A 27,486-nucleotide genomic window follows, 5' to 3' on the forward strand; every position below is an offset into this window, starting at 1 on the left:
AAGCTCTATAGGGTTTAAGTGTCTGGAAGAGAGATGGTAAGAGAAAAGACCAACTCTTAGCCACTTAAGGGTGCTTGGGTGTGTTGCTTATGCACACACTTGAGATGGGAAATTGGAGCCTAGGTCCCTAAAATGTGTATTTCTTGAATACCAGGAAGGGACCAAAGGCTATAGGTTGTGGGAAAAGGATGCCCAAAGGATTAGAGTGATAATCAGTCAAGATGTAATTTTTAATGATAATGTGTTTCCTTGCAAGTTTACTAACAACAATGAAGGTAATTCAAGAAGTAACTTTGAAAAATTCTAATCAAGCTGAGATAACTCAGTTTTAGGTGGAGCCAGCAAGCCTTGATTAAAGTGAAGGGACTGAACAAGCAGATGAACCATTGTCAATCAATGAAGACCAAGATGATGAAAGGGAAGTGACAAAAATATTAAAGAAGCCCAACATGGTAACCTGACCCAATACTAGTTGGCAAGAGATAAAGTTAGGAGAGAGATCAGACCTCCTACCAGATTCAGTTATGCAGACCTGATTTACACAACATTGGTTGCTGGTGTAGAAACTCATAGGTTTGAGCATGACTCCTATAAAGAAGCAATGAGCTCCAAGGACAAAAAGAAATCTTGTTGCCACGAAGGAAGAAATGGAGTCATTGAAGTTGAATAAGACCTGGTCTTTGGTCTTAAAGCCAACTGACTAGAAGCTGGTGGAGTGTAAATGGCTCTACAAGTTGAAAGAAGGCATAAACATATCAGATCCTCTAAAATACAAAGCCAGACTTGTGTCTAAGGGCTTCACCCAAAGGGCAGGTATTGACTTTAACAAAATCTTTTCACCTATAGTTAAATTTAAAACTATTAGGTTAATGTTGTTAATTGTTGCACATTATGATTTAGAATTAGAACAATTGGACGTCAAGATTGCTTTTTTGCATGGTGAATTAGAAGAAAAGATTTTTATGAGTCAACCTATTGGTTTTAAGGATAAAAGCCTGCCTAAATATGTTTGCCTATTGCATAAGTCTCTTTATGGTCTTAAACAATCCCCTAAGCAGTGGTATAAAAGATTTGACTCATTCATAGTAGGAATTGGCTTTACTAGGAGTAAGTATGACAATTATTTCTATTTTGCTTGTATTAATAACATGCCCATATACCTGCTTTTGTATGTTGATGACATGCTATTAATTTGTAAATTTAAGCCTATCATAGATGACTTGAAAGCAAAATTAAGTGTTGAGTTTGACATGAAAGACTTAGGTTGTGCAAAGAATATACTAGGGATGATAATTGATAGAAACAAGAGGCTAAATAGGTTAAAACTTCAGCAATTGCCATACTACAAAAACTGACTTCTAGATTTGGAATGGTTGACTCAAAAACTGTTACCATGCCCTTAACAAGTCACTTTATCCTTAGTAAACTACACTATCCTAAAACAGAAGCTAAAGTGTTAAAAATGGAAAATATTCCATACTCAAATGCCATAGGTTTTGTGATGTATGCCATGATAAGCACTAAACTTGATTTGTCATTTTCCATATCATTGTTAAGTAGGTTTATGTCAAATCTAGGAATATGACATTGGGTTGCATTAAAGTGGATGTTTAGGTATATCAATAGTACTATGCATGTTGGATTAGATTTTTGCAAGAGAAACAGTTCACTTGAACTGGTTAGGTATGTAGACTCTGACTTCATAGGTGATCAAGACTCAAGGAAGTCTACAACAACCTACTACTTCACCATAGGAGGCAATTGTATCAACTGGAAATCGCAATTGCAACCACTGGTTGCATTGTCCACAATAGAAGCAAAGTATGTGGCAGTGACTGACGCATTTAAAGAGGTAATATGGCAGCAAGGGATCTTAAAAGAAGCAAGTTTGCTAGATGGACTTATGACTATATATTCTGACAGTCAAAGTGCCATCCACCTGAGCAAAAACCCAGTGTGCCATGAGAGGATGAAGCATATGGATGTGAAGTATCGCTTTATCCGAGACCTAATCTCAAAAGAAACACTAAATCTGATGAAAGTTCCAACTAAAGAGAATCCAGCCGACATGGGAACTAAAGTAGTGACCCTTGTAAAGTTCAATCATTGCTTAAACTTGCTGCACATAAGTTGATCCAATAGAGCTAAGAAGGAATATGTAAGAAGCTTGCTGCAATGATAGTATGCTGCCTGGAGTGATGTAGGCTTCAAGGTGGAGATTATTAATATATGAAGCCCACAACGGTGTCGTTTTGAGCTTTATAACACGCTGCCATTTTGAGTTATCATCTTTGCAATCCTGGCCCTTGATCTGCAACTAATCCAATAGCTGAAATCACTCCTAACGATCAATGGTGTAAAAGCAACAATTTCGTCCAAATTTGCACAATTCGATCTTTGTATTTTTGCAATTACATTCTCTCTGCTAGGGTTCTTAATTTTTCTAATCTCTTGTGTAAATCTAGTTCTAAATCTGATTGAAAGTTGTGATTCTTTCAAGGGTAGAGAACTAGGAATAGGTTTCTTTAAAAGGTTGTAGATTTATGGTGATAAGGGTGGAAAGATTGAGGTGTTTGAGAGTGAGTGATTGGGTGCGTGTGATTGAGTTTGTACTTTGTGACTCTATGCTAATAACAGTGTAGTGAGCATCCATATTCTGGAGCTTAATGTGGACGTAGGTTGTTCAATCTTGAACAAGTGAACCATTATAAAAAGATCGTGTGTTGTTATTCTTGCTTTGATTTGTGGTTGTTTGTTAGTATTAAGGTTTGATTTGGTAGACTCCTTTTACAACGGTTTTGTATCACATAAGTCCCTTCACTAGGGTAGCAATATTAATGGGACTGTCTCTAGACTCGCAATGATATAAACAACCCCATTTCGATAGACTTCCTTCCAGCAATCACAACATTTTAGTGTTTCAGTATCCTATACTCATTCTCACATTCATTTCAAAATCTTTTTTTCTAATAACAAGAAACAGCATGATTAGTCCAAAGAAGCTAATCAAAATGACAAAGAAGTGGCAGAAAATGGTTTCTAGTAAGTGGAAAAGAATCTCATTGCCAAAAGGGCTGACTAGAGGCGCTTTGTGATACCCTTAAAATATCTTAAAAACGACATTACTAGAAAGCTCTTTACAATGGCAGAAGATGAGTTTGGGCTGCCAAGCGGCGGACCCATAACATTGCCTTGTGATGCAATTTTCATGGAGTATGAAGTCTCTTTGATCCAAAGGCATGCGACAAAATATGTTGAGAAGGCATTGCTAATGTCTTTAGCCACTGGTCACTGTTTACCATCTTCTCATCTCCATCAAGAGCAAAGTAACCAACCATCACTAATTTGCAGCTTCTAAAGCCAACTATAGTTGGATATTTGTAAACAGTTTACAACACACTGTAGCAGGATAGTTGACACATTAATATAAAGTTGATAAAAAGTTCCTCTACTTTAATTTATTCCTGATATTTACTGAATTTCATTTTATTTTTTTAATGAACAAATATTATCTAATGTAACTTGCCCTGCCCTATACAAATACCTATTGTGATTTCTAACAGTACATCAAATGAATTCATGCACCGGCCCTACCACCCCCCCCCCCCCCCCCCCGCCAAAACAAAAAAAAAAAAGGGTTTATTTGCATTTTCTACTTGTTAAGCAGATCATGGGCATCTTCTGTTCATAAAATAAATTTTGTTTAACAAAAGCATTAACTGCAATGGATGTTCAACAATACTATCTTCAAGCCTGTGGTTCAAAATGCTTCTCATGCCTTATCAGTTTCGGATTTAGCATATCATAAGTTGCTGAAAAACTTGGCAGAGAAAAGAAAGGGCACCTATTATTGCTCTAGCTTGGTAAGTAGATGCCAAGCATATATCTAAAACATGCCAACCACCGCAATTTCTATTGCACATGGATTTGTTTCCCCTGGGCCTCTATAAAATAGAAGGGCATTTATAAACCTTGTCTTTACCTTTGTGATTAAAATTCAACCAACCCTCTTCCATGCCTTCAATCCATCACAATTTTTATTTTGTTTCTCTACCACACAAAAAACAACATGATCAGTCTTAAGGATTTCTTTAATGTCAAGTATGAAAATGAATTTTTAATTATTTTATTAACAAAAAGAATTCCAGTGAGAAAAGACAAAGGAGAGTGAGAAAAGAGAAAGGAGTACCCAGAGAGAGAGACGTAAGAGTATTAAGCTTGAAATGGAAGATTGATGTTCCTATTACACACCAATTAATTTATACACATTTACATAACTAATTCAGGAAGCTTCCTGATCAATTTACAAAACTTGGTGGGCAAGAACAGTAGTGAGAGAGTGACAACACATCAATATAGGACCACAAGAATCTTAGTTTGTTAGAGAGCTAGCGGATGAAGACACCTGTAGCTAGTGTTGTCTCCCTAGTGTGTTGCCATTTGTCCACTGTCCATCTTCTTCACATTCCCCCTCAAACTAAGGTCTCTGTGTAGGACCTTAAGTTTGTTTCTCATCCATTCGAAGTGGTTTTTAGGACTTGGCTTTGTGAATATGTCTGCTACCTATTCTTTTGATGGACTGTAGTTGACTTCAACGTCTCCATTACTCACCACTTCTCTTATGAAATGAATGTTCACGTCAATGTATTTGGTTTTCATGTGTAAGATAGGATTCAAAGTGAGGGTTGCGGCACTAACATTATCACACTAGATTCTTGGTGTTGAAGAAATCCATATTTTCAGTTATGAGAGTAGAGAAGTTAGCCAAGCTATTTTGGCTTCAGTTTGAGCAAGAGCTCTGTACCCACTTTCAATGCTTGATCTAGACACCCCTCTCTGTTTCCTTGAGCTCCATGCTACTAGATTTCCATTTAACATAAAATAGTAGCCTCTTGTAGACTTCCTGTCCTTAGTGTCACAAGCCCAATCTGCATCAGAGTAGGCTTGGATTTCACACTTTCCCCCTGGGTTGTGGAGAAGGCCATACTTTGAAGTTCCCTTTAAATACCTTAGGACCCTTTTAACTCCCTGCCAATGATCTTCAGAAGGATGTTGTATAAATTGACTCAATTTGTTCACACAGTATGCAATGTCAAGTCTTGTAATTATTGCATATTGCAGAGACCTAATCACACTCCTATATAAGGAAGGATTTGGTAGAGATTTTCCTTCGTTACTTGTAAATTTGTGCCCAGTGATCATTGGTGTAGGACATGATTTATTCAGCTCCATATGTGATTTAATGAGAAGGTCTTGGATATATTTGCATTGAGGCAGATGCATTGAAGACCCTTGTCTATTTACTTCAATTCCTAAGAAGTATGATAGCCCTCCCATGTCCTGTAAGGCAAACTTGTCTTTCAATTATTGAACAACTTGATTTATCAGATGGCTTGAACTTCTAATGATGATGATGTTGTCCATATACACCACAAGGATTATTAAGTCTTTCCCTCGGTGTAGGTAGAAGAGAGATGAATCAATTTTTGATCCTTTGAAGTCCCAGCTTTTAAGAGCTTCTGTGAGTTTGTGGAACCAGGCTCTTGGGGCCTGTTTTAGTCTGTAGAGTGCCTTGTTGAGTTTGCATATGAAATCTGGACGTCTTGGATCCTCAAAACCTTTTGGTTGGTCGATGAAGACATCCTCGGTGAGTTCTCCATTGAGAAAGGCAGTGTTGATGTCCATTTGTCTTGTTTCCCAGTTTAGTGTTGTGGCTAAGCTTAACACTGATCTGATTGTGTTATATTTCACCACAAGGCTAAAAGTCTCAAAGTAATCTACCCCTGTAGTTTGTAGAAATCTCTTGGCCATCAGTCTTGCCTTGTACCTTGACACACTTCCATCTGCATTGTGTTTTATTTTGTAAATCCACTTGCACCCCACAATCTTGGTGTTTGAATTTCTTAGTACCAAGGTCCAAGTTTGGTTTTTACATTGTGCTAAGGGTGAGCACGAGTAGTGGATAAAATCGAAACCTGCAAGTAGAACCAGAACCGAAACCGGAACCTACCTGGAACCAGCACTATACAAGTAGGTTCCAGTTCCATTTTATTGGAACCGACATTGTGCGATTCCGATTCTAGTTCTAATGTGTGAAGGAACCGGAACCGGAACCTGGAAAAAGAACTTGAAATGGGTACCCGGTTTGGAACATGCTTGGAACCTATAGCGGATACCCGATTTGGAACTTGTTTGGAACTGATTTTTGGAACCAGGGCTCCAATGAAATATTTGTGAATAATGGGGGGTTTCATTATTTTATGTATAAAAAATTTAAAATAGAAAAAGTTAAAATTTTAGAATAACCTAATTAAATAAATATACAATAATACTTATTACATATAAACTACACCATATTAAAAACTTTAATATATTATAATATATAGTAAATTAGCAATTAATTAATTATATATGATAAATTGATAAACATTAATAAATTTAATTACTAGTTAAATATCATGCTTAATCAATTATAACATTACATTATAGTGAAATGATTATTTAATTAATTATAATTTTATAACATTACTTAATTGATTTATAGTATAATTAATAGTAGCATTACATTAATTGATTACTACTTAATTAATTGACTTATAACATTTAGTATATTACTCAATTAAATAATTAGAAATTTAATTAATTATAGATTTATAGTATAATTACTTAATTAATTATAACATTTCATTACAAACATTAGTACAATACTTAATTAAATTATTGAAAATTTAATTAATTATAATATTATATTAAATATTTATAGTATGATTATTTAATTCACTATAACATTACGTTATAGTATAATCACATAATTAATTATAATATTACATAATTAAATGATTACTTAATTGATTATGATATTATATTATAAATATTAGTAATTACTAATTTACTACATAAATATTAACACAATACTTAATTAAATGATTAGATATTTAATTAATTATAACATTATATTATAAATTTACAGTACGATTACTTAATTAATTGTAACTGTAATTAAATGATTACTTAATTAATTATAACATTTTATTATAAATAAATAAATTATAATATTATCTTAAAGATTTATAATATGATTACTTAATTCATTGTAACATTTCATTATATTATGATTACATAATTAATTATAACATTACATAATTAGATGATTATTTAATTGATTATGACATTATATTATAAACATTAATTATAACATTAAATGATTACTTAATTAAATGATTATGATTACTTAATTAAATGATTAGAAATTTAATTAATTAAGTATTACATTATAGTTAAATAATTACTTAGTTAAATTATAACATTATTACATTACATTATATTATGATCACTTAATTAATTATAGCATTACATAACTAAATGATTATTTAATTAGTTATAAATTTATAACATTACATTATAAATGTTAATAATTTACTACATTATTATATTACTTAATTAAATGATTAAAATTTTAATTAATTATAATATTACATTAAAGATTTATAGAATGATTACTTGATTTACTATAACATTACATTATAGTATAATCATATACTTAATTATAACATTACATAATTAAATAATTACTTAATTGATTACGACATTATATTATAAACATTAGTAATTACTAATTTACTACATAAACATTAGCATAATACTCAATTAAATGATTAGAAATTTAATTAATTATAATATTATATTATAAATTTATAGTACGATTACTTAATTAATTGTAACATTACATTATAATTAAATGATTACTTAATTAATTATAATATTTTATTATAAATAAATAAATTATAATATTATATTAAAGATTTATAGTATGATTACATAATTAATTATAACATTACATTATAAACAAATGATTACTTAATTAAATTATTAGAAATTTAATTAATTAAGCATTATATTATAGTTAAATAATTACTTAATTAAATTATAACATTACAATATATTATGATCACTTAAGTAATTATAGTATTACATAGTTAAATAATTACTTAATTAGTTATAAATCTATAACATTACATTATAAACACTAGTAATTTACTAAATTATTACATTACGTAATTGAATGATTAAAAATTTAATTAATTATAACATTACATCATAGAGTTATAGTATGATTACTTAATCAATTATAACATTTCATTAGAGATTTATAGTATGATTACTTAATCAATTATAACATTCTATTATAAACATTAGTAAATTAATTAAATGATTAGAAATTTAATTAATTACAATATTAAATTATAGATTTATAATATGATTATTTAATTCATTATAACATTACTTTATAGCATGATCACATAATTAATTATAACATATTAACATTACATTATAAACAAATGATTACTTAATTAAATTATTAAGTAATTAACTATAACATTATTACATTACATTATATTATGATCACTTAATTAATTATAGCATTATATAATTAAATGATTACTTAATTAGTTATAAATTTATAACATTACATTATAAACATTATTAATTTACTACATTAGTCATTAGTACATTACTTAATTAAATGGTTAAAAAATCTAATTAATTTTAATATTACATTATAAATTTATAGTATGATTACTTAATTAATTATAACATTACATTATAAACATTAGTACAATATTCAATTAAATAATTAGAAATTTAATTAATTATAACATTATATTATAAATGTATAGTATGATTACTTAATTAATTATAACATTATATTATAATTAAATAATTACAAAATTAATTACAATATTATTATATTACATTATAAACATTAACAATTTATAGATGAATAATTGTTTGTGTCTTGGTTTTGATTTAGAAATTTTATATGAATTGATTGAATTCAAGTGTTGTCTAGAGATTAGAGTATTTATGAGTTACATTGGACACAAATGAATGAGTAATCAAAATTCGTTAGGGCTGTATTCGTAAAATTTTAAGGTATTTTTGTCATTTTTTAAACTAATAGGGGGTAATTGATTTTTTACAAGGTATGGGGAAAGGAACCGGAACCTGCATTTTAGGTTCTAGTTCCTTGAATTTAAGAACCTGTACCATGCAGTTCTAGTTCCGGTTCCTTTTTTTGGGAACCTGCACTATGCGGTTCTGGTTCCGGTTCCGGTTCTGGTTCTGGTTCTAGTTCCCCCGAAAAATGTAGGGTATCCGGAACCGCTCACCCCTACATTGTGTAGTAAATTCATATTTCATGGCTTCTTTTCATTTTGGATGATTCAGAGCATCTTAGTGCATGATGGAGTTAGGACAAAGTCAGAAGTCACTTGGAAGACCTTAGGCTTGTAAATTCTAGCCTTTGGCTCTTGTCACCATGTGGTGTGTATTTTTGGGAGCTTCTCCTTGAGTGGTTTCATTAGATTCTATAGGTTCATCATCAATTTCGGGAGGTTGATCATTGTCTAAAGGATTAGATTGAGCTTGATTGGACAGGTTATCATAATTTTGAGACAGAGAAGGTGATGAACTTACTTGAGGAGTTGCCATTGGTGGATTGCTCACTATTGAACCATCACATTGGTGGAGATTCATGCTATTGCAGGTTGTTAGGAATTGGGTGGTAAGGGTTGTGTTTGAAATGTTGTTCAGACTTTGTGGCAACTTGTTCATGATTTTGCTGAAGGGAAAGTCATGTTCATCAAAAACCACATCTCTAGAGATGTATAACTCTACCAGTTTCATGCAAGCACATGAAGCCTTTGTGGTTTGGGTTGTAGCCAATGAAGATACACTTGCTAGTGTGGAAACCAAACTTGTGTCTATTGTAGGCTCTTAGGTATGGATAGCAAGCACATCCGAAGCACCTAAAGACGGGTCTATTTTGAGTAAGTTTTTCATAGGGTGATAGATTGTTAATGACTAGAGAAGACATTCTGTTCATGAGGTATGCAGAGGTGAAGAAAGCTTCCCACCAATAATCCAAAGGCATGCTAGCTTGGGCTAAGAGGGTTAGACCAATTTCTACAAGGTGCCTATATTTCCTTTCTATTTTTCCATTTTGATAGTGAGTGTGTGGGCGGGAGAATCTATAGACAATTCCATTTTGTTTGAGAAAATGAGAAAGGGCAGTGAACTCTCCTCCCATATTTGTTTGAATGGTTCTGATAGGTTTGTTGAATTGTTTTTCTGCCATAGTTTTGAATTGTTTAAAAATGTCTAAGGTCTGGGATTTTATAGTGATAGGATAAAGCCATGTGTATCTTCAGTAATCATCTAGGATACTAAGGTAGTACCTAGCTCCATTGGTTGCAGATATGGGTGTTGGACCCCATAGGTCAGCATGAATTAGTTCTAGAGGATGACTTTATTTTTTTTTAGAATTAGGGTAGTGAATTTCATACATTTTCTCTAGCCTACATGCTTGGCAGAAATTTAGATGAGAGGTCTTCTCGGAGTTGTGAATTTTGATGGACCATGACTTTAGGATATGGTTTAGAGTATTAAGGTTTGGATGTCCAAAACATCTGTGTAGTAGGTCAAGTGTGACTTTGTCATTGATACAAGAATTTGAATTAGACAAATTTTCATTAATGTGATCCTTTTCAAGTTTACAATGAGGTGAGACAAGGTTTGTTTCTTTTCTAGTAACTAGGAAGGAATTATGTTGATAATCAACTTCTTGGAAAGCTAAAAGTGAGATAGCATTGGACCTATTTTCCTTAGAATTTTGTAGTCTGGTTCCAATGTGATGGTTCAGCTTGTAGAGTCCTCTTTCAGCCACTCCTTTTAGTAGAGTTGTCCCCTTCTTGTCCTTGATGGAACAATATTTACCATGAAACAATACACATAGATTATTATAAGTGGTGAGTTGAGATACACTCAAAAGATTTTTGGTGTTTTTAGGGACAACTAGAATGTTCTTTAGTAGTATAGGAGTAGAGCAAGAAGAGTTTAGGAAGCCTTTACCATAATGAGTTATATTGAGAGCTTGGCCATTTCCTACTATTACCTTTTCTGGTCCTTGGTATTCACTTTTTAGGCTCAATTTGTTTAAGTCATTGGTGATGTGTGTTGATGCTCTATTGTCCATGTACCATCCTCATTCACTTGAGAATTCGGATGGTGAAAATGGCTGGTTGGAGGCTACAGCATAAACTTGATTTGGTCCTCCTTGGTTCTAGTTTGCTGGACTTGGAGGAGCAAAGTTCTTGTCATATATTTGATAGACTGAATGGCCATGTTTTAGGCATAGTTGGCAGGTTGGTTTGGTCCCAGAACCATTCCTATTTCCAATATTTTTGGATTTGCCCTTGCCTCTTGCTCTGTTGGCTTGGTTCCTATTGTAGTAATTATGACTTTGTTCAGATAAAAACTGTCTTGGATTGTTACTTTTAGCAAACTGAGCAGAAGGATTTTGTTGCACCTCAAATGTTGAGTTGGTGTGCATCATTTCTAATATGGATTCATGATTGAGAAGCAAGGTGTAAGTCTCTTGCAATGAGGGAAAATTTCTGAGAGAGGTGGCAATTGAGACCACGGTTTCGAACTTAATCCCCAGTCCACCTAATATTTGCAAGATGAGTTCCTCTTCAAGGATAATGTGGCCAGCCAGATTCAACTCATCTGCAATATCCTTCATTTTGTCAAAAAATTCGGTTATTTTCATTTGCCCTTTCTTAGTGTTTTGGAGCTGAAGTTTCACGTGAAGAACTCTAGCTTGTGACTGAGCTTCATAGAATTGTTCGAGGCCGTCCCACACTTCTTGAGAGGTGTTGCACTTGTTGATTTTTCTTAGAATACCATTTGAGATGGTGGAAAGCAGCCAGCCGAGGAAGGTCTGGTCCTGCCTTTTCCAGATTAGATAATCTAGATTTGGTAAATTGACAATCTCTATTGTCCTTGGACTTGGTGTGAGGAAGGGAGTTGGTTTTGGTTTAGTTCCATCAATCAGGCCCTCAAGATCATTGGCTCTGATCGGAGGTATTACCTGAGTCTTCCATGAATGATAGTTTTTGAGATCAAGCTTAACGGGTACAGTGAAGTTGAAATTGGAAGGTTGGAATGTGTTTGAAAGGGTGGTGTTGGAGGTATTTATAGTTTGTGGAGTAGAGGTGTTAGAACCACTAGGAGTGGAATCTGCCATCTTCTCCTACCTGCTCTGATACCAAGTGAGAAAAGAGAAAGGAAAGTGAGAAAAGAGAAAGGAGTACCCAGAGAGAGAGACGTAAGAGTATTAAGCTTGAAATGGAAGATTGCTATTCATGTTACACACCAATTAATTTATATACATCTACATAACTAATTCAGGAAGCTTCCTAATCATTAATAAGACTTGGTGGGCAAGAACGTAGTGAGAGAGTGACAACACAGTAATATAAGACCATAAGAATCTTAGTTTGTTAGAGAGCTGAGGGATGGAGACACCTGTCACTAGTGTTGTCTCCCTGGTGTGTTACCATCTGTCCACTGTCCATCTTCTTCACATTCCAAACATCATGTCTATAACACCCGGACAATTAAGATTTACAACCTATATAAGAGATATTAATAGAATTGAATTTATGGTAAATGAAATATTTAAGATCAAAGGAAGGGTTAATTTCTTTTTCATTAAAGAACTAATTAAGGATTCTTTTATAAGTTTTAGTTGGTGGGAGAGTTATAAAAATTGAGACTTTCAATTCTTTATTTAAATCTTCCACTTCTGTAACGTGCAAGAATTATCACATCTCTTCAACAAGACTTGATTACATCTTTCTAGTTTTGTTTCCTAATTAAAACGTGACCTTTGAATTTATTTGCTTATTCAATTTCCCTGATCAATTCATCTTTTATAAATTCTCTGTGTCAAAATTATCTTCTTACCCAGCTTAACTTAAAAAGAGTAATTACTGAACCATTGCCGATAGCAAACTAGTTTGATTTGGAATCAAAATGTAGGGAGGGAAGTAACAGATATTCTGTACAAATATAACCAAAGAGGTACAAAGAATTCTGTGGACTTTTTTTTGGCTAAGTAAGTTTTTATATCCAAAAAAAGGAGGTTACAAAGTAACACAAACAACTCAAAGGCCAGAAAAACTAAAACGACAAAGGCACACATGCCCTGATCACGATAGCATATAGGCTCAAATAAGAAAAAAAGGCACAGACTCCCACGAAGGAGCACGCAGGCTTGTAACCAGAAACACAAAAAGAGGCACAAACGCCCAAAGAGAGACACAGGCTTTACAAAGAAGAAAATGAACAAGAAACTAGGATCACCGTCCTTTCTTCTTACTCTTCTTACTCATGGGCACAGGCAGATTCAGAGGATAGGATGACTGGGATTGGAGCAAGGGCCAGCCTATGTCAGAGTGGAGGTCCACCTGGTGTCACCGAGGGTAGCATGAACCATGGCTAACGACCCTTCTTGTCCATCAACAGAAGACTCATCACTCGAGTGGTCCCTCATTGCCCTTTTAAGGGCTTTGAGGGGTAAAAGATCACAAGGCTCAATAAATGGGTCACAATTTTGGACACCACATCGGCTTCCATTCATAAGCAACTTCGACTTCAACTAAGAGGTCGAACATACTAACTGTAAATCGATGTAGTATAGGTTTGTCAACATCGATCACCATGCACACTCGGATATAATTAAGCCTGGTGAACTCACAAGTCGATTGGTCACACCATAACAGGCGGCCAACTACACTGGAAAGAAAGCCCAAACCCTAATACGACCAAAGAGCAAAGGGCAATCTGTGTATTCTGTGTACTTTCTGGTAGCCATATATAGTTTTCTTCTGAAAAATGCTCTCAAATGCCATGTATTCAACCTTGTTCATGCAATAATGTACAATGATAGGATGTTGCATATCATCTGAGAAACAAGGAAAATGCAACTGAAATAGATTGGAAGACAATAAAAAGTAAGGTCGTCTAAGCCACATGATTCTTCTACTTAGGCAGCTCACACATGGTTTGTCCCACTGTCTCATGCAACTAAATCATTAAGACAAATTTTGTTTTAAGCTTATAAGATAGTCATATGTATCTTCTTGTTACCAGATTGACCATTATATCTGCATTACGTGCTTGACAAAGATGATTTTCAACCACTAACACTAGCACATTTGGCCCAACATGCCATCAAACTGCCTACCAGGAAGAACATGAAATTGTTGGGTGTAAGGCTCCAAATGATATGTCAAATTATAAACACAACTAGCTGAATTGACCAACTACCTAAATTGTTGTACTTATCTTCATATCAGATGGCTTTGTCTCCCTTGAGTCCTACATAAGGGCAGCAGCATTAAATAGACTATCTCTAGCCTTGTGACTATATAAGAAGGCCCATTTCAGTAGCCTTCAATCCATAGCAGACACAACATTTCAATGTTCTTTAGATCCAATAAAAGTCTCCCACACAACAGGAGATCTTTTTCTCTAGTTAACAAGAAACAACATGATTAGTCCAAAGAAGCTAATCAAATTTGCAAACAAGTGGCAGAAACTTGCTGCAAGCAAGCGAAAAAGAATCTCATTGCCGAGAACCACTAGGGTTGTTGAAGCAGAGAGTTGCAGCCATCTTCAATGGCTGAGAAGGGTCATTTTGTTGTATACATTGCTAATCAAAGGCGCTTTGTGATTCCCTTAAAATACCTTAAAAACAACATCATCAGAGATCTCTTTGCGATGGCAAAAGATGAGTTTGGACTTCCAAGTGGCGAACCTATCACATTGCCTTGCGAAGCAGTTTTCATGGAGTATGTAGTCTCTTTGATCCAAAGGCATGCAGAAAAAGATTTAGAGAACGCATTGCTCATGTCTTTGGCTACTGGTCGCTGTTTGCCAACTTCAAATCTCCACCAAGAGCAAAGTAACCAACAATCACTACTCTACAGCTTCTAAAGCCAACCATCGTTGGATTTTCGTAAATAGTTCAGAACATTGTACAAAGATAAACTGATATCTTGGTAGTGACCTTTTCAAGTGACAAATTTTCTTGCAATTTGACAGAACCAACATGTTCAATTGAGGTTTTTGTTCCCTTTGGGAGACCTACATAACTAGCTATGGATGGTTTACTAGCAACAAATGACTCAAAATTTTGGAAATTATGGGTCATATGGTCAGTAGCACCAGAATCTAGAATCCAATCATCGGCGGTATTGCAATTTGAGTATAAGGAAGCGATTTTACTTGCCAAATTAGCAAATGGTGCTCCCATGTTCTCCTTTCCCAGCGGTTGAAGCAATTGTACATATTTTTCTAGAGTCAAGACAATGCCTAGATTAGCTCCTCCTTTGTTATTGTCGGGTGCAGATTCAGTGTTCGACACTTGCTCTTGACTTGAGTGAACATGATTAGCTTTGACCTTCGACTTTGACCTTCCTTTATTAAACTAGAAATCTACAGGACAGCCATGCAATTTGGAAGAAGTATCCCTTTTATGCCTAGTAATATGACTATTTGTAAGAAGTATCTCTCTTATGCCTAGTAATATGACAATACTCATATTCTATGTAAGGTTTCTTCCCTTTGTATTTCGAATTTTGAGTTTGATTCCTTTGATTCCCTTGTGAGTAAAATGTTGTAGTAACTTCAGTATTATGATTGAATCCAGTCAATACCTCCTGACTCTCATCTTGACTCACTATTGAATAAGCCTGTTTAACTAAGGGCAGAGGAACCATCAACAAAGTCTGACTTCACACCAAGGCATATGATTCATTAAGTCCCATTAGGAAATATAATAGCTTTTGTTGGTTGAGATGAGCCAAATAAGCCTTGGCTGACTCACTATCTGGTGGCGGTAGACTCACCAATGAACCCAGTTCATCCCATAGAGTTTTCAATTTGTTGTAATAAACTACAATCATATTTGTTCCTTATACCAAATTAGCTACCTCTCTGTGAATACAAAACACTTCCGTACCATTGATTTTATTGTATTGTTCTTGAAGATCTTGCTAGACCTAATGAGCACTGGTAGAGTACACAATACTGTTGAATATCTCCTTCGACATAGTGTTAAAAATCCATGCCAAAACTAAGGAGTTACAACTTCCCACTGTGCATGCAGAGACTCATTGAATTTTGACTTCTCACAAGACCCATCAACAAAGCCCAATTTGTTCTTCGCCCTTAGAGAGACTGTTATCGTACGACTCCATATCCCATGATTCTCTATTCTAGTGAGTTGTTTTGAAATTAGAGTAGAACTTGGGGTGTCCGACAGATAACTGTAGAGAGGCGAACCTGAGTCAGTAACATTCGACATCTAGAATCGATTGACTTTAAGATATGTGTAGAAATCAAGAACTGATTTAGCAGAAAACCAGTTTAATCAAGGACGAAATTGATGACCAAGATAGAAGAAATCAACTTAATCGAGAACTGATTTAGCAGAAAACCAGTTTAATCAAGGAAGAAATTGATGACGAAGATCAAACGGTCTTGAAAGATGATACAAATACAGCTTCTATTTGAGCTTGATTTTTTTATTGAAGTTTGTCAATTTCGTAGCTTAAAACGCTGCTCTGATACCATGTTCGAGTTTATTTCAGAGAGAGTAAAGTGAATTTCTTCATTATTCAGCTCAAAAAGTTAATTGTACAAGTGTTAATTAGGGCTATATACAATATGTAGTAACTATGGTTAAGTTAACCATAGTTAAATATTTCTAACTAAGCATAACAGCAGTTAACTAACTATAAACTAATTAACTACTTTATTAACTAATTTCAACAATTAATCAATAATCCTAATAATCCAAGAGCAAGTATATAGACAACCAAGTTTAATCCAACAAAATGCATTATCTCTCATAGTGCCATGTGATGCCTCCTTTATGGAGTACTTAGTTTTGTTAATTGAACGCGATGCAGATAAAGATCTAGAAATCCCTTTGCTGATGTCTTTTGTTACTGGCTGCTGCTTATCACCATCTCTTTTTCACCAGGAGCATACAAACCAGCAAACCACTTGCTTGGGGTTATTGAGTAAATCATACATCTTTGTAAGTATTTGTACACATTGTAAGTATAAAATGTCTCGTCTCTGTAGACAGAAAGGTTTTTTATACTCCACGATCAGCGACAGTTACGAAGTTTGATCGGATTTTAAGTTTATAACACATATGTTTATTCTTCGACATTATTTTGTTGCGTCTAGATAAAAACACTTGTAAGTCCACAGGCTGTCTGCAGTGAGTCCAGTGACTACACTAATCAGCAGAAAATTTCTTGTAGAAGATTTGACATAGTAGGAATCTATTAATTTTTGTGGGCAGAAATTGATTCTCCAATGCCAAATCAGAACCTGATTTAAGTAGGCTTGATTGAGCCACATAAATTTTGTTCAGCAGATTACTAACATCATGGACTGAACATGTTGGTGTTCTTGCCACGTACAACTACAGATCCAAAGTGATTAAATCAAATAAATTTTCATCTTCTTGTATCCTAAATCCTGATTAATAATTACTATATTCAAGTGGTTGAGAATGATTAGGGTGATTTTGATCTATCACAAAACACAGACCCATTGGGAAGAACTAAACCAATATAGTGCCCTGCAGTGGTCGACCACTGTTTTTAAGCATAACCTATCACACCAACCACCTAAATATTCATTTGCCATTGTATCACATGGTTTTGTATCACATAAGTCCCTGCACTAGGGTAGCAATATTAATGGGACTGTCTCTAGCCTAGTGACTATATAACCAACCCCATTTCGATAGACTTCCATCCAACAATCACAAGATTTAATGTTTCAGTATCTTATATTCATTCTCACATTCATTTCAAAATCTTTTTTTCTAATAATAAGAAACAACATGATTAGTCCAAAGAAGCTAATCAAAATGGCAAAGAAGTGGCAGAACGTGGCTACTAGTAAGCGGAAAAGAATCTCATCGCCAAAAGCCACAAGGTGGTTGATTTAGAAAGTTGCAGCACATCATCAGTAGCTGAGAGGGGTCATTTTGTTGTGTACACTGCTGACCAGAGGCGATTTGTGATTCCCTTAAAATATCTTAAAAACGACATTATTAGAGAGCTCTTTACAATGGCAGAAGATGAGTTTGGGCTGCCAATCGGCGGACCTATTACATTGCCTTGTGATGCAATTTTCATGGAGTATGCAGTCTCTTTGATCCAAAGGCATGCGACAAAAGATGTTGAGAAGGCATTGCTCATGTCTTTAGCTACTAGTCGCTGTTTACCATCTTCACATCTCCATCAAGAGCAAAGTAACCAGTTATCACTAATTTGCAGGTTCTAAAGCAACCATAGTTGGATATTTGTAAACAGTTTACAACACACTGCAACAAGATAGTTGATACGTTAATATAAAGTTGATAAAAGTTCCTCCACTTTGAGTTGTTCCTGATATTTACTGAGTTTCATAGTTTGAACTACATTTTCTACTGGTTAAGCAGATCATGGGCATCTTCTGTTTATAAAATAAACTTTGTTTAACAAAAGCATTAACTACAATGGATATTCAACAATACTATCTTCAAGCCTATGGTTCAAAATGCTTCTCATGCCTCATCAGTTTCGAATTTAGCATATGATAGGATCTGATCTGCAAATAACCAATGCTACCAACAATCTGTCCACAACTCACAATCAACAATTACTATTCAATAAGGAAGACACTGTTATATTAATCCCAACAAAACAATACATCCATGGAAGATATGTCCAGTAGTCATATCCTTAGTACTCAATAAGCAAATAACATTGAAAAAGTAATGCAAAGTACATTAAGAAAACGATAAGCGAAAGACTGACTTCGAGGGTCAGCCACTCCACAAATACTGACTTCGAGGGTTAGCTGCCTCCCTTCCAATTTACTTTTTAATTCTCAAAGAATCTTCCTTTCTCTCTCCCCCTCTTTTTATTCTCTCCTATCACCTTTTTACTATAACCGAATTCCACCTACATCCTATCCTATCATGCCATCTGTCCTCCCTAACAAATCCCAACTTCCTACATAACAAATATTCAACAATATTCCTCTACTTCCTACCACTATCCTTCCTGCGGTACACCAGCCCTTTTAGTTGCTCATCATTACCCTCCCCAAGGAGAACCACCTTGAGGACAAGGTGGAAAGAAGGGAATTGGTGGTGAATAATGTCAAGATCCTCCCATGTGTTTTCATAGGACGGTAAGCCTTTCCATTGAATCAGCACCTCCCACTGTCCATTCAGAAGTTTCCTTTTCTTTGAGGACTGCTTCAGGTTCAAGTTGTAAAATTAAATCCTCGTTAAGGGTTGCCGGTAGAGGCTGGCTATTGGGGATTGGGAACGTTGCTTTCTTCAGTTGCGAAACATGGAAGACGTTGTGAATACGAGCTGAAGAAGGTAGTGCCAGCCTGTATGCCACTGCTCCAATTCTGTACGTGATTACAAAGGGACCGTAAAACCATGGGCTCAACTTCTCATTATAGGGACATGCTACGATCGTAATCTGTATGGTTGTAACTTCAAATATACAGATTCTCCTATCTCAAATGTCACCTCCCGGCGACGGCGATCAGCATACGTCTTCATGCGGTTTTGAGCCTTGATAAGATTTGCCTTTAACTCCTCAATAATATGGTTTCGTTGCTGAAGTTGCTGGTCAACTTCTTCAACTGGAGAAGTATGGTCCGCATAGCGTAATACCATTGGAGGTTCATGGACACATTCCCGTGGAGCTATGATAGGTGGTGTTGAACCAAAATTCTGCCCGTGGAACCCATTTTGGCCATTGTTATCGGTGGTTATTGACAAAGCACCTGAGGTATGTCTCTAAGCAAAGGTTTACCACCTTTGTTTGACCATCCGTCTGTGGATGGTAGGCTGAACTCATGTGCAAATGGGTCCCTGACTGTTTAAATAATTCAGCCCAAAAGTTGCTCATGAAAATCCTATCTTGATCAGAAACAATGGTTCAAGGAAACCCATGCAACCTGACCACCTTTTTGATAAACAGGTTTGCTACCACCTTGGCTGTATACGGGTGTTTAAGAGTGACAAAATGGTTATATTTTGTCAAACGATCGACCATGACGAGAACAGTATCAACCCTATTCGCTTTGGGCAGCCCCATAATGAAATCCATAGAGACATCATCCCACACTTGGTTAGGAATAGGTAATGGTTGCAGCAAACCTGCTGGACTTAATGCATCGTATTTATTTTGTTGTGTGGCAAGCAGCTACAAATGCTTTGATATCTTTCTTCATTCCCTCCCAAAACACCACATTCAAGATTTGCTTGTATGTCCGAAAAAATCCAAAATGGCCCCCAATAGGTGAAGTATGAAATTCCTGTAATATCTTGTGGATGTGAGGCCCCGATTTACGTAACACTAACCTGTTATGGTACAGCAGATGGTGTCCCACCAATCTAAAATGAGAGTGGCTGTTTGGTTCAATTAGGAGCTATTGTATAATCCTACGTAACTTGGCATCTTGCTGGATTGCATCCTCTAAACTGTCTAGTCTAGAAAAACAACCTATAGAAATAGCATGATGCTTAACTGTATTCGGCATCCTGGAAAGAGCTTCTGCGACTTTATTTTGTGGTCCCGGTTTATATTGAATGATGAAATCTAGTCCCAACAGTTTGATAACCCACTTTTGCTAACTTTCACTCAATAATTTCTAGTCAGTTAAGAAGTGGAGACTCCGCTGATCTGTCTGGATAACAAAACGTCTTCCCAAGAGGTAATGTCGCCATTTTTGCACAGCCAAAACTATAACCATTAATTCCCGCTCATAAACTGATTTCAGTTTGGAATTGATAGACAAACCTTTGTTGAGAAATGCAATAGGTCACCTCTCTTACATCAACATAGCCCTAACCAGCTTCCCAAAGCATCGGTTTCTATAATAAATTCTTGAGTGAAATTTGGCATCCGTAGGACAAGAACACTGGTCATGATTCTTTTTAACTCTTCGAAGGTCTATTGAGCTGCTATATTCCATACAAAAGAGTCCTTTTTTAATAGGGCAGTGAATGGAAGAGCTATCTTACCATAATCGTGAACAAAACGACGGTAGTAGCCTATCAGCCCAAGAAATCCTCTGAGTGCCCTAATGTCCCTTGGTTCTGGCCATATAGTGATGCTGTCTATTTTGGAAGGATCAACTGCCACACCCTTAGCCGACACTACATGTCCGAGATATTCTAACTGGAGTTGCCCGAATTGACACTTCTTCTGATTTACCACCAGCCGATTCTCTAATAATACTTGCAAAATAATGCTTAAATGCTTCGCATGTTCGTCCATCTCTCTACTATAAATCAGTATATTGTTGAAGAACACCAACAAAAATTTTCTCAAATACGGCATGAATACATCATTCATGACTGTTTGGAAAGTTGCTAGTGCGTTGGTAAGGCCAAAAGGCATTACAAGAAATTAGTGCCCTTCGTGTGTCCGAAAAGCAATCTTGTGTGTCTTCTGGTTTCACTCTAATTTGATGATATCCGAATTTCAAATCGAGTTTCGAAAATACTATTGCCCTTTTGAACTCATCAAACAATTCACCGATAACGGGAATTGGAAATTTATCCGGGATTGTCACCTTGTTAACTGCCTGATAATCTACATAGAATTTCCACCCTCCATCCTTCTTTTTCACCAATAAAACAAGGCTAGAGAACGGGCTGATACTTGGTTTTATAATTGCCAAAGCCAACATTTCCTTAACAATACCCTCTATCTTATTTTTCTAATAGTGAGGGTACCGGTATGGTTTGAGGTTTGGTGGCTGTGTTCCAGGAAGTAACTGAATAGCATGGTCTTTTGACCTAGCAAGTGGTAACCCGGGGAATGGCTCGAAGACTTGGCTAAACTTTCCCAAGCCCTCCAGTAGTTTGTCATTGATACTCCCCATTTTTTCACACTGAGTCTATACCTACCCAAACTTGATCAAACAGCCCTGCCCTTCGCTTTATAACGCCTTAATCATCACCTTGAGGGATACTATGGTTTTTTCTAAGAGATAGATCCCCATACAAATAGACTGTTTGGTTTCCCAATGTGAACCTCATAGTTTATTTTCTCCAATCTGTAATGGTCTCGCCCAAAGTCTCAAGCCATGCAATACCCAAAACTATGTCAGCACTGCTCATATCAAATGGGAATTTTTTTTGCACAATCGTTACCCCTTGTAACTCCATGCACATGTCCCTACATTCTCGTTCACACCTCACACTATACCCATCACCTACTTTGACCCTGAAGGACTGAGTCCCTACCACTGGTATTCCCAATCTATCAACCACCTTTGAGCTAATAAAATTGTGGGAAGCCCCATTATCAATCAACACAATCAATTCCTTACCTTGGATTCTTCCTTTGAGTTTCATTGTCTTTAGACCCTGAATCCCCACCACTGAACTAAGAGAAACTCAACATTTTCCTCCTGTTGCTCTGTTTCAATTTCGAAAGTTTCTCCACCCCCAATTGGATCTGGGCAATCTTTTTCTTCATCAATCAGGATGATTTGAAATTGTTTCTCACCACATTTACGCCCAATCGAGTACTTTTCATCACACCTAAAACATATTCCCTTTTATCTTTTCCTCTGGATCTCGGCATCTGTCATTCGACGAAAGGGAAACTCTCGTTGTTGAAAATGTTTTCATTAGAATGACCGGAAAGTCATCGTCGATGGTTCACGAGTGGAGGAATTCATCGACGAGTCCTTCATGGAAGATTCCGGTGTTCGTCGACTGAAATTGGAAAAGGAGTTGGAGTTAGATTTTAGGGATTCGATTGAGTTGGGAAATTTGGGATTAATTTCAAATCGGGTCGCACTCCTAGATCAATAGTTGCTGGACCCATATGAAAACCCAGGCCCAGCTACACGTAAGCCCCTGTTTGCTCCCACTTAGGCTTCTTCTAATGCTTGATTCCTTTCTTCTATTCTCTGGGCCAGCTCAATTATTTGGGTTAATGAATTTGGTTCAGCCAAACGAACCTCAGCCCTAATCTCTATTTTTAGTCCATTCACAAAGGCAGCTTGCAGAATTTCTTCTTTCTCCCCTACCAAAAATGCTGCTACTGCTTCAAATTGATGACGGAACTCCACCACTGAACCAGTTTGTTTCATTGCCATTAAGGATTCATATGGTTTGAGCTCTTGTGATCCACTAAATCTTTGAAGTAGTGTTAACTTAAACATAGCCCACGAGCTTGCCGCCGTTCTAGATTTCGTCCACTGGAACCAATTTATAGCTTCTCCTTCCATGTAGACAGTTGCAGCCATCAACTTTCCTTCCTCCGATATTCCATTCAGACTGAAGTACCGCTCAACTCTAAAGACCCATCCGTAAGGATCTTCACCGAAAAAGATTGGCGTCTCCAATTTTCGTCCCCTTATTTCATTGCGATTTTGGTTACTATTACCAGATCCACTGGTTCCATTTGCATTTTCTTCTTGCTGAGACTGAACATTTTCTATTCTACCAGCTTCTTCCTCATTCTTTCGTTGTACCCATGATTGTAACTCCACCAAACACTCCCGGATGGTACCAATTTCAACTCCCAGCTTTGTAACCTCTCTCTCTATATTATCCAGTCTAAAATCCATCCTCGTCAAGACCATTACCCATACCACAATGCTCTGATACCACTTGATAGGATCTGACCTACGAATCAACCAATACTACCAACAATCTGTCCACAACTCACAATCAATAATTACAATTCAGTAAGGAAGACACTGTTATATTAATCCCAACAGAACAATACATTCATGGAAGATATATCTAGTAGTCATATGCTATCAGTACTCAATAAGCAAATAACATTGAAAAAGTAATGCAAAGTACATCGAGAAAATGATAAGTGAAAGACTGACTTCGAGGTTCAGCCACCTCCACAAATACTGAATTCGAGGGTCAGCTACCTCCCTTCCAATTTACTTTTTAATTCTCAATGAATCTTCCTTTCTCTCTCCCCCTCTTTTTATTCTCTCCTGTCACCTTTTTGCTCTAACCGAATTCCACCTACATACTATCCTATCATGCCATTTGTCCTCCCTAACAAATCCCAACTTCCTACATAACAAATATTCAGCAATATTCCTCTACTTCTTACCACTACCCTTCCTGCGGTACACCAGCCCTTTTAGTTGCTCATCAGCATATCATAAGTTGCAAAACTACTTTGCAGAGAAAAGAAAGGGTACCTATTATTGCTCTAGCTTGGTAAGTAGATCCCAAGCACATAGTTAAACATGCCAACCGCCACAATAAATATTTCCAACCCATAATCACATGTTTTTGTTTCCTCTAAGCCCCTGCAAACTAGAAGTTGCATTTATAGACCTTGTCTTCGTTAGACCTCCCATACACAAGGTCTATAAATCCAAGGGTAGGGGAAGGAATAGGAGTTAGGGTACGTTGAGAGTGAGTTTGTTAAGGGGTGGTGAGGTATGCAATAAGGGTTGTTAGAGCATGGTGAGGTTGTTATGAGAATGGACACTTGGCTGTCAATTAGTTACGGAATAGAATAATTAGCTTATAAAAGGGAGGGAGTGAGGGAGGTAGGATATCAAGGATTAAATTCATAGGACTAATTGGGAGGTCCCCAGCTCCTCGAATTGCTGGGAATCTGTCTATTATTTCACTTGTTCCTGTTTATGATCATTCAGTGCCAATTAATGCAATCTGCTATTTCCTCTATTATGTGCATATTCTTTGCTGTGTCTTGTGTGTTGCTGTGATTCACTAATTTGCAGGAGAGTTCCATCAGATTGGTATCAGAGCCAACAAGTCTCACGCTAGGGATTGGTCAAATCAAAGATGGATAATAGGGTGGAAAATATGGAAAAAGAGATGAAGTCAGTGTAGGAAGATATGAGTTCCGTTAAGACCGATGTGGGTAGCCTTAAGGAATACTTGACCAAGATGAGAGAATTGATGAGGTTGAGAGATGAAAGGGATGAGAAACGTTACCGTGAAAAAGAGAAGTCTCAGCCAAATTTCGAGAATACAGATTCTGGTGATGGTCGAGAGCAAGGACAAGAAACAAACAGGGAATGTGGGAAAGAGGAAAAGAAGGGCCAAAAGTTGGAACTTCCAATTTTCAGTGGAGAAGACCCTTTTGGATGGACCTTTCGTGCAGATCACTTTACTATTAACAAATATGGACCATCGGAGATGGTTGAGGTCGCGACTGTTTGCATGGAGGGTAGGGCATTGAATTGGTACCAATGGGTGGAAGGGCGAGAACCTTTCAAGTCGTGGGAAGAGTTCAAGGCTGCTTTAATCGCGAGATTCTGATCGTTTTTCCAAGGTTCTGCACATGAGGAGCTGGTGGCGTTGAAACAAAACTCCACTGTGACCGAATATAGGGAAGATTTTGAGTCCCATATGGCACCGTTGAAAGATTTGGGGGAAGAGTTGTTGATGGGAGTCTTCATCAATGGGCTTAGGGAAGAAATTAGAGCTGAGTTGAGATTGCTGCGGCCCAACTCCCTTCAAAAGGTGATTGAGCAGGCCCATCGCGTGGAGGAAAAAAATTGGATCATGGATAAGTGTCGGCCCAAACCCTTTAAAGTCCAGGTAGCCAAAGAAAGTTGCACAAGGGTATCCAGCAGCCCAGATCCAACCCGACCCATATGGTGGTCCAACCCAGCAAGGTTACCCAGTAGTCCAGGCCCAACCCGCTTGGTGGCCCAACTCAACAAAACCTCAAAAATCCAGCCAAGTCGTGTCATCTCGTGCACCCAATAGAAGAGAGAGAGAGCACTGAAAAATGGAGTTGTGACTTTCCAAAGGGGATCAGGAGGGAGTTTCCGGTGATTATCTGAAGCCGATATTTAGTACAAACGAGAAAGAGGGCTTTGCTTCCAATGTGATGAAAAATTCAGGCCCAATCACCATCAGAGTAAGTCGTTACAGATCTTGCTGGCGTTGGAGGATGATGAGCCTGAGAAGGGTGAGTTTCCACCAGAAAATGACGAAAATCCCAACCCAAAAGGTAACGACTTAGCTCTGTCCATGAACTCCATCATGGGTATAACGTAAGACCTTGAAGGTAAAAGGGCAAATTGGGGATACTGATGTAGTGGTGTTGGTTGACAGTGGAGCTTCACATAACTTTATTTCACAGGAGTTGGTTGAGAGGCTTGGTATTGCGGTGGAAAAGGGGAAACGATTTGGGGTGATGGTGGGAAATGGAGTCATAGTGAAAGGGGAAGGTGTGTGCCGATAGGTTTCTCTAGATGTGCAAGGGATTCAAATTAGGTAGGTTTTCTTTCCTTTTGAGTTGGGAGGAGCTAATATTGTTTTGGGCATTACGTGGTTGAGTTCCTTAGGGGACGTGTGCTAATTGGAATAAGTTGACCATGAGGTTTGAGGTGGATGGGGTCAGAGTTAGTTTACAAGGGGATCCATCTCTGGTGAAGTCAGTTGTCTCACTTAAATCAATGTTACAGTCCATCAACAACACCGGGGGAGGGTTCTTGGTGGAGTGTTGTTCAATTAAGGGAAAGCTAATGACCACAGGAAAAGATGTCGGTTCGCGAATTTAGGTAATCTTAGATCAATATCAGTACCTTTTTAACCAGCCATCCAAACTTCCTCCACGCTGTACCCAGGACCACGCCATAAACCTTAAAGAAGGCGCCCCAGTCCCTAACATCAAACCCTATAGGTATCCCTATTTTCAGAAAAATGAAATTGAAAAATTGGTCAAAGAGATGTTAGCCGCCCGTATCATCCAACCTGGTACCAGTCCATTTGCCAGCCCGGTGTTGTTATTCCAGAAAAAAGATGGAAGTTGGAGGTTCTACGTTGATTACAGGGCCCTTAACAAAATAACAATTCCTGACAAGTTTCCAATCCCGACCATCGAGGAATTGTTGGATGAATTGGCGGGGGCAACCATCTTCTCTAAGCTGGATCTTCGATTAGGATACCATCAGATCAAAATCAAAGACGAAGACATCCCCAAAATAGCCTTCTGAACACATGAGGGGCATTATGAGTTCTTGGTTATGCCGTTCGGTTTGACCAATGCTCCTTTGACATTTCAGTCACTAATGAACAACATTTTTAAGCCAGTCCTGCGTAAGTTTGTGTTGGTTTTTTTGACGATATTCTGATATACAACCCTGACTTGGAATCCCACATCAGAGACCTTCGGCAAGCTCTAAGGATTCTGGACGACAATGAATTGATTGGGAATTTAAAAAAATGCTTATTCGAGCAACAAAAGCTGGAATACTTGGGGCACCTGATTTCGGCTAATGGGGTTGAGGCAGACCCCCAAAAAATTGCTGCTATGGTTTCCTAGCCCACACCTACCAACGTGAAAAGCCTTCGTGGATTCTTAGGATTAATGGGGTACTATCGCAGATTTGTTAAGGGGTATGGCAGCATAGCCCAACCACTCAAGCGACTACTGAAGAAAAACTATTTTAGTTGGGATCGGGAGGCCTAATAGGCCTTTCATGCTTTAAAGGAGGCTATTGTTGGAGTAGGTGCCCTAGAGCCAATCAATTATTGTGGAATTGACTCTTTGTAATAAT

At 36.8% G+C, this 27,486-nt stretch overlaps 1 protein-coding gene and 2 pseudogenes across 1 annotated transcript; all 3 read left to right on the plus strand.

The window, feature by feature from the left end:
* The first annotated feature begins 14,398 nt into the window (after positions 1–14,398).
* Positions 14,399–14,844, plus strand: LOC116131584 (annotated as a pseudogene).
* A 2,932-nt stretch (positions 14,845–17,776) lies between these two features.
* Positions 17,777–18,222, plus strand: LOC116131258 (annotated as a pseudogene).
* Positions 18,223–24,808: 6,586 nt separating this feature from the next.
* Positions 24,809–26,922, plus strand: LOC116131442. Its single transcript, XM_031417100.1, has 4 exons — positions 24,809–25,142; positions 25,248–25,438; positions 26,067–26,154; positions 26,654–26,922. Exons 1-4 carry the CDS (start codon positions 24,809–24,811, stop codon positions 26,920–26,922), a joined length of 882 nt encoding a protein of 293 aa, XP_031272960.1.
* Positions 26,923–27,486: the final 564 nt, after the last annotated feature.

The sequence above is a fragment of the Pistacia vera genome, unplaced genomic scaffold, assembly GCF_008641045.1.
Source record: "Pistacia vera cultivar Batoury unplaced genomic scaffold, PisVer_v2 Contig107, whole genome shotgun sequence".
Classification (NCBI taxonomy): Eukaryota; Viridiplantae; Streptophyta; class Magnoliopsida; order Sapindales; family Anacardiaceae; genus Pistacia; species Pistacia vera.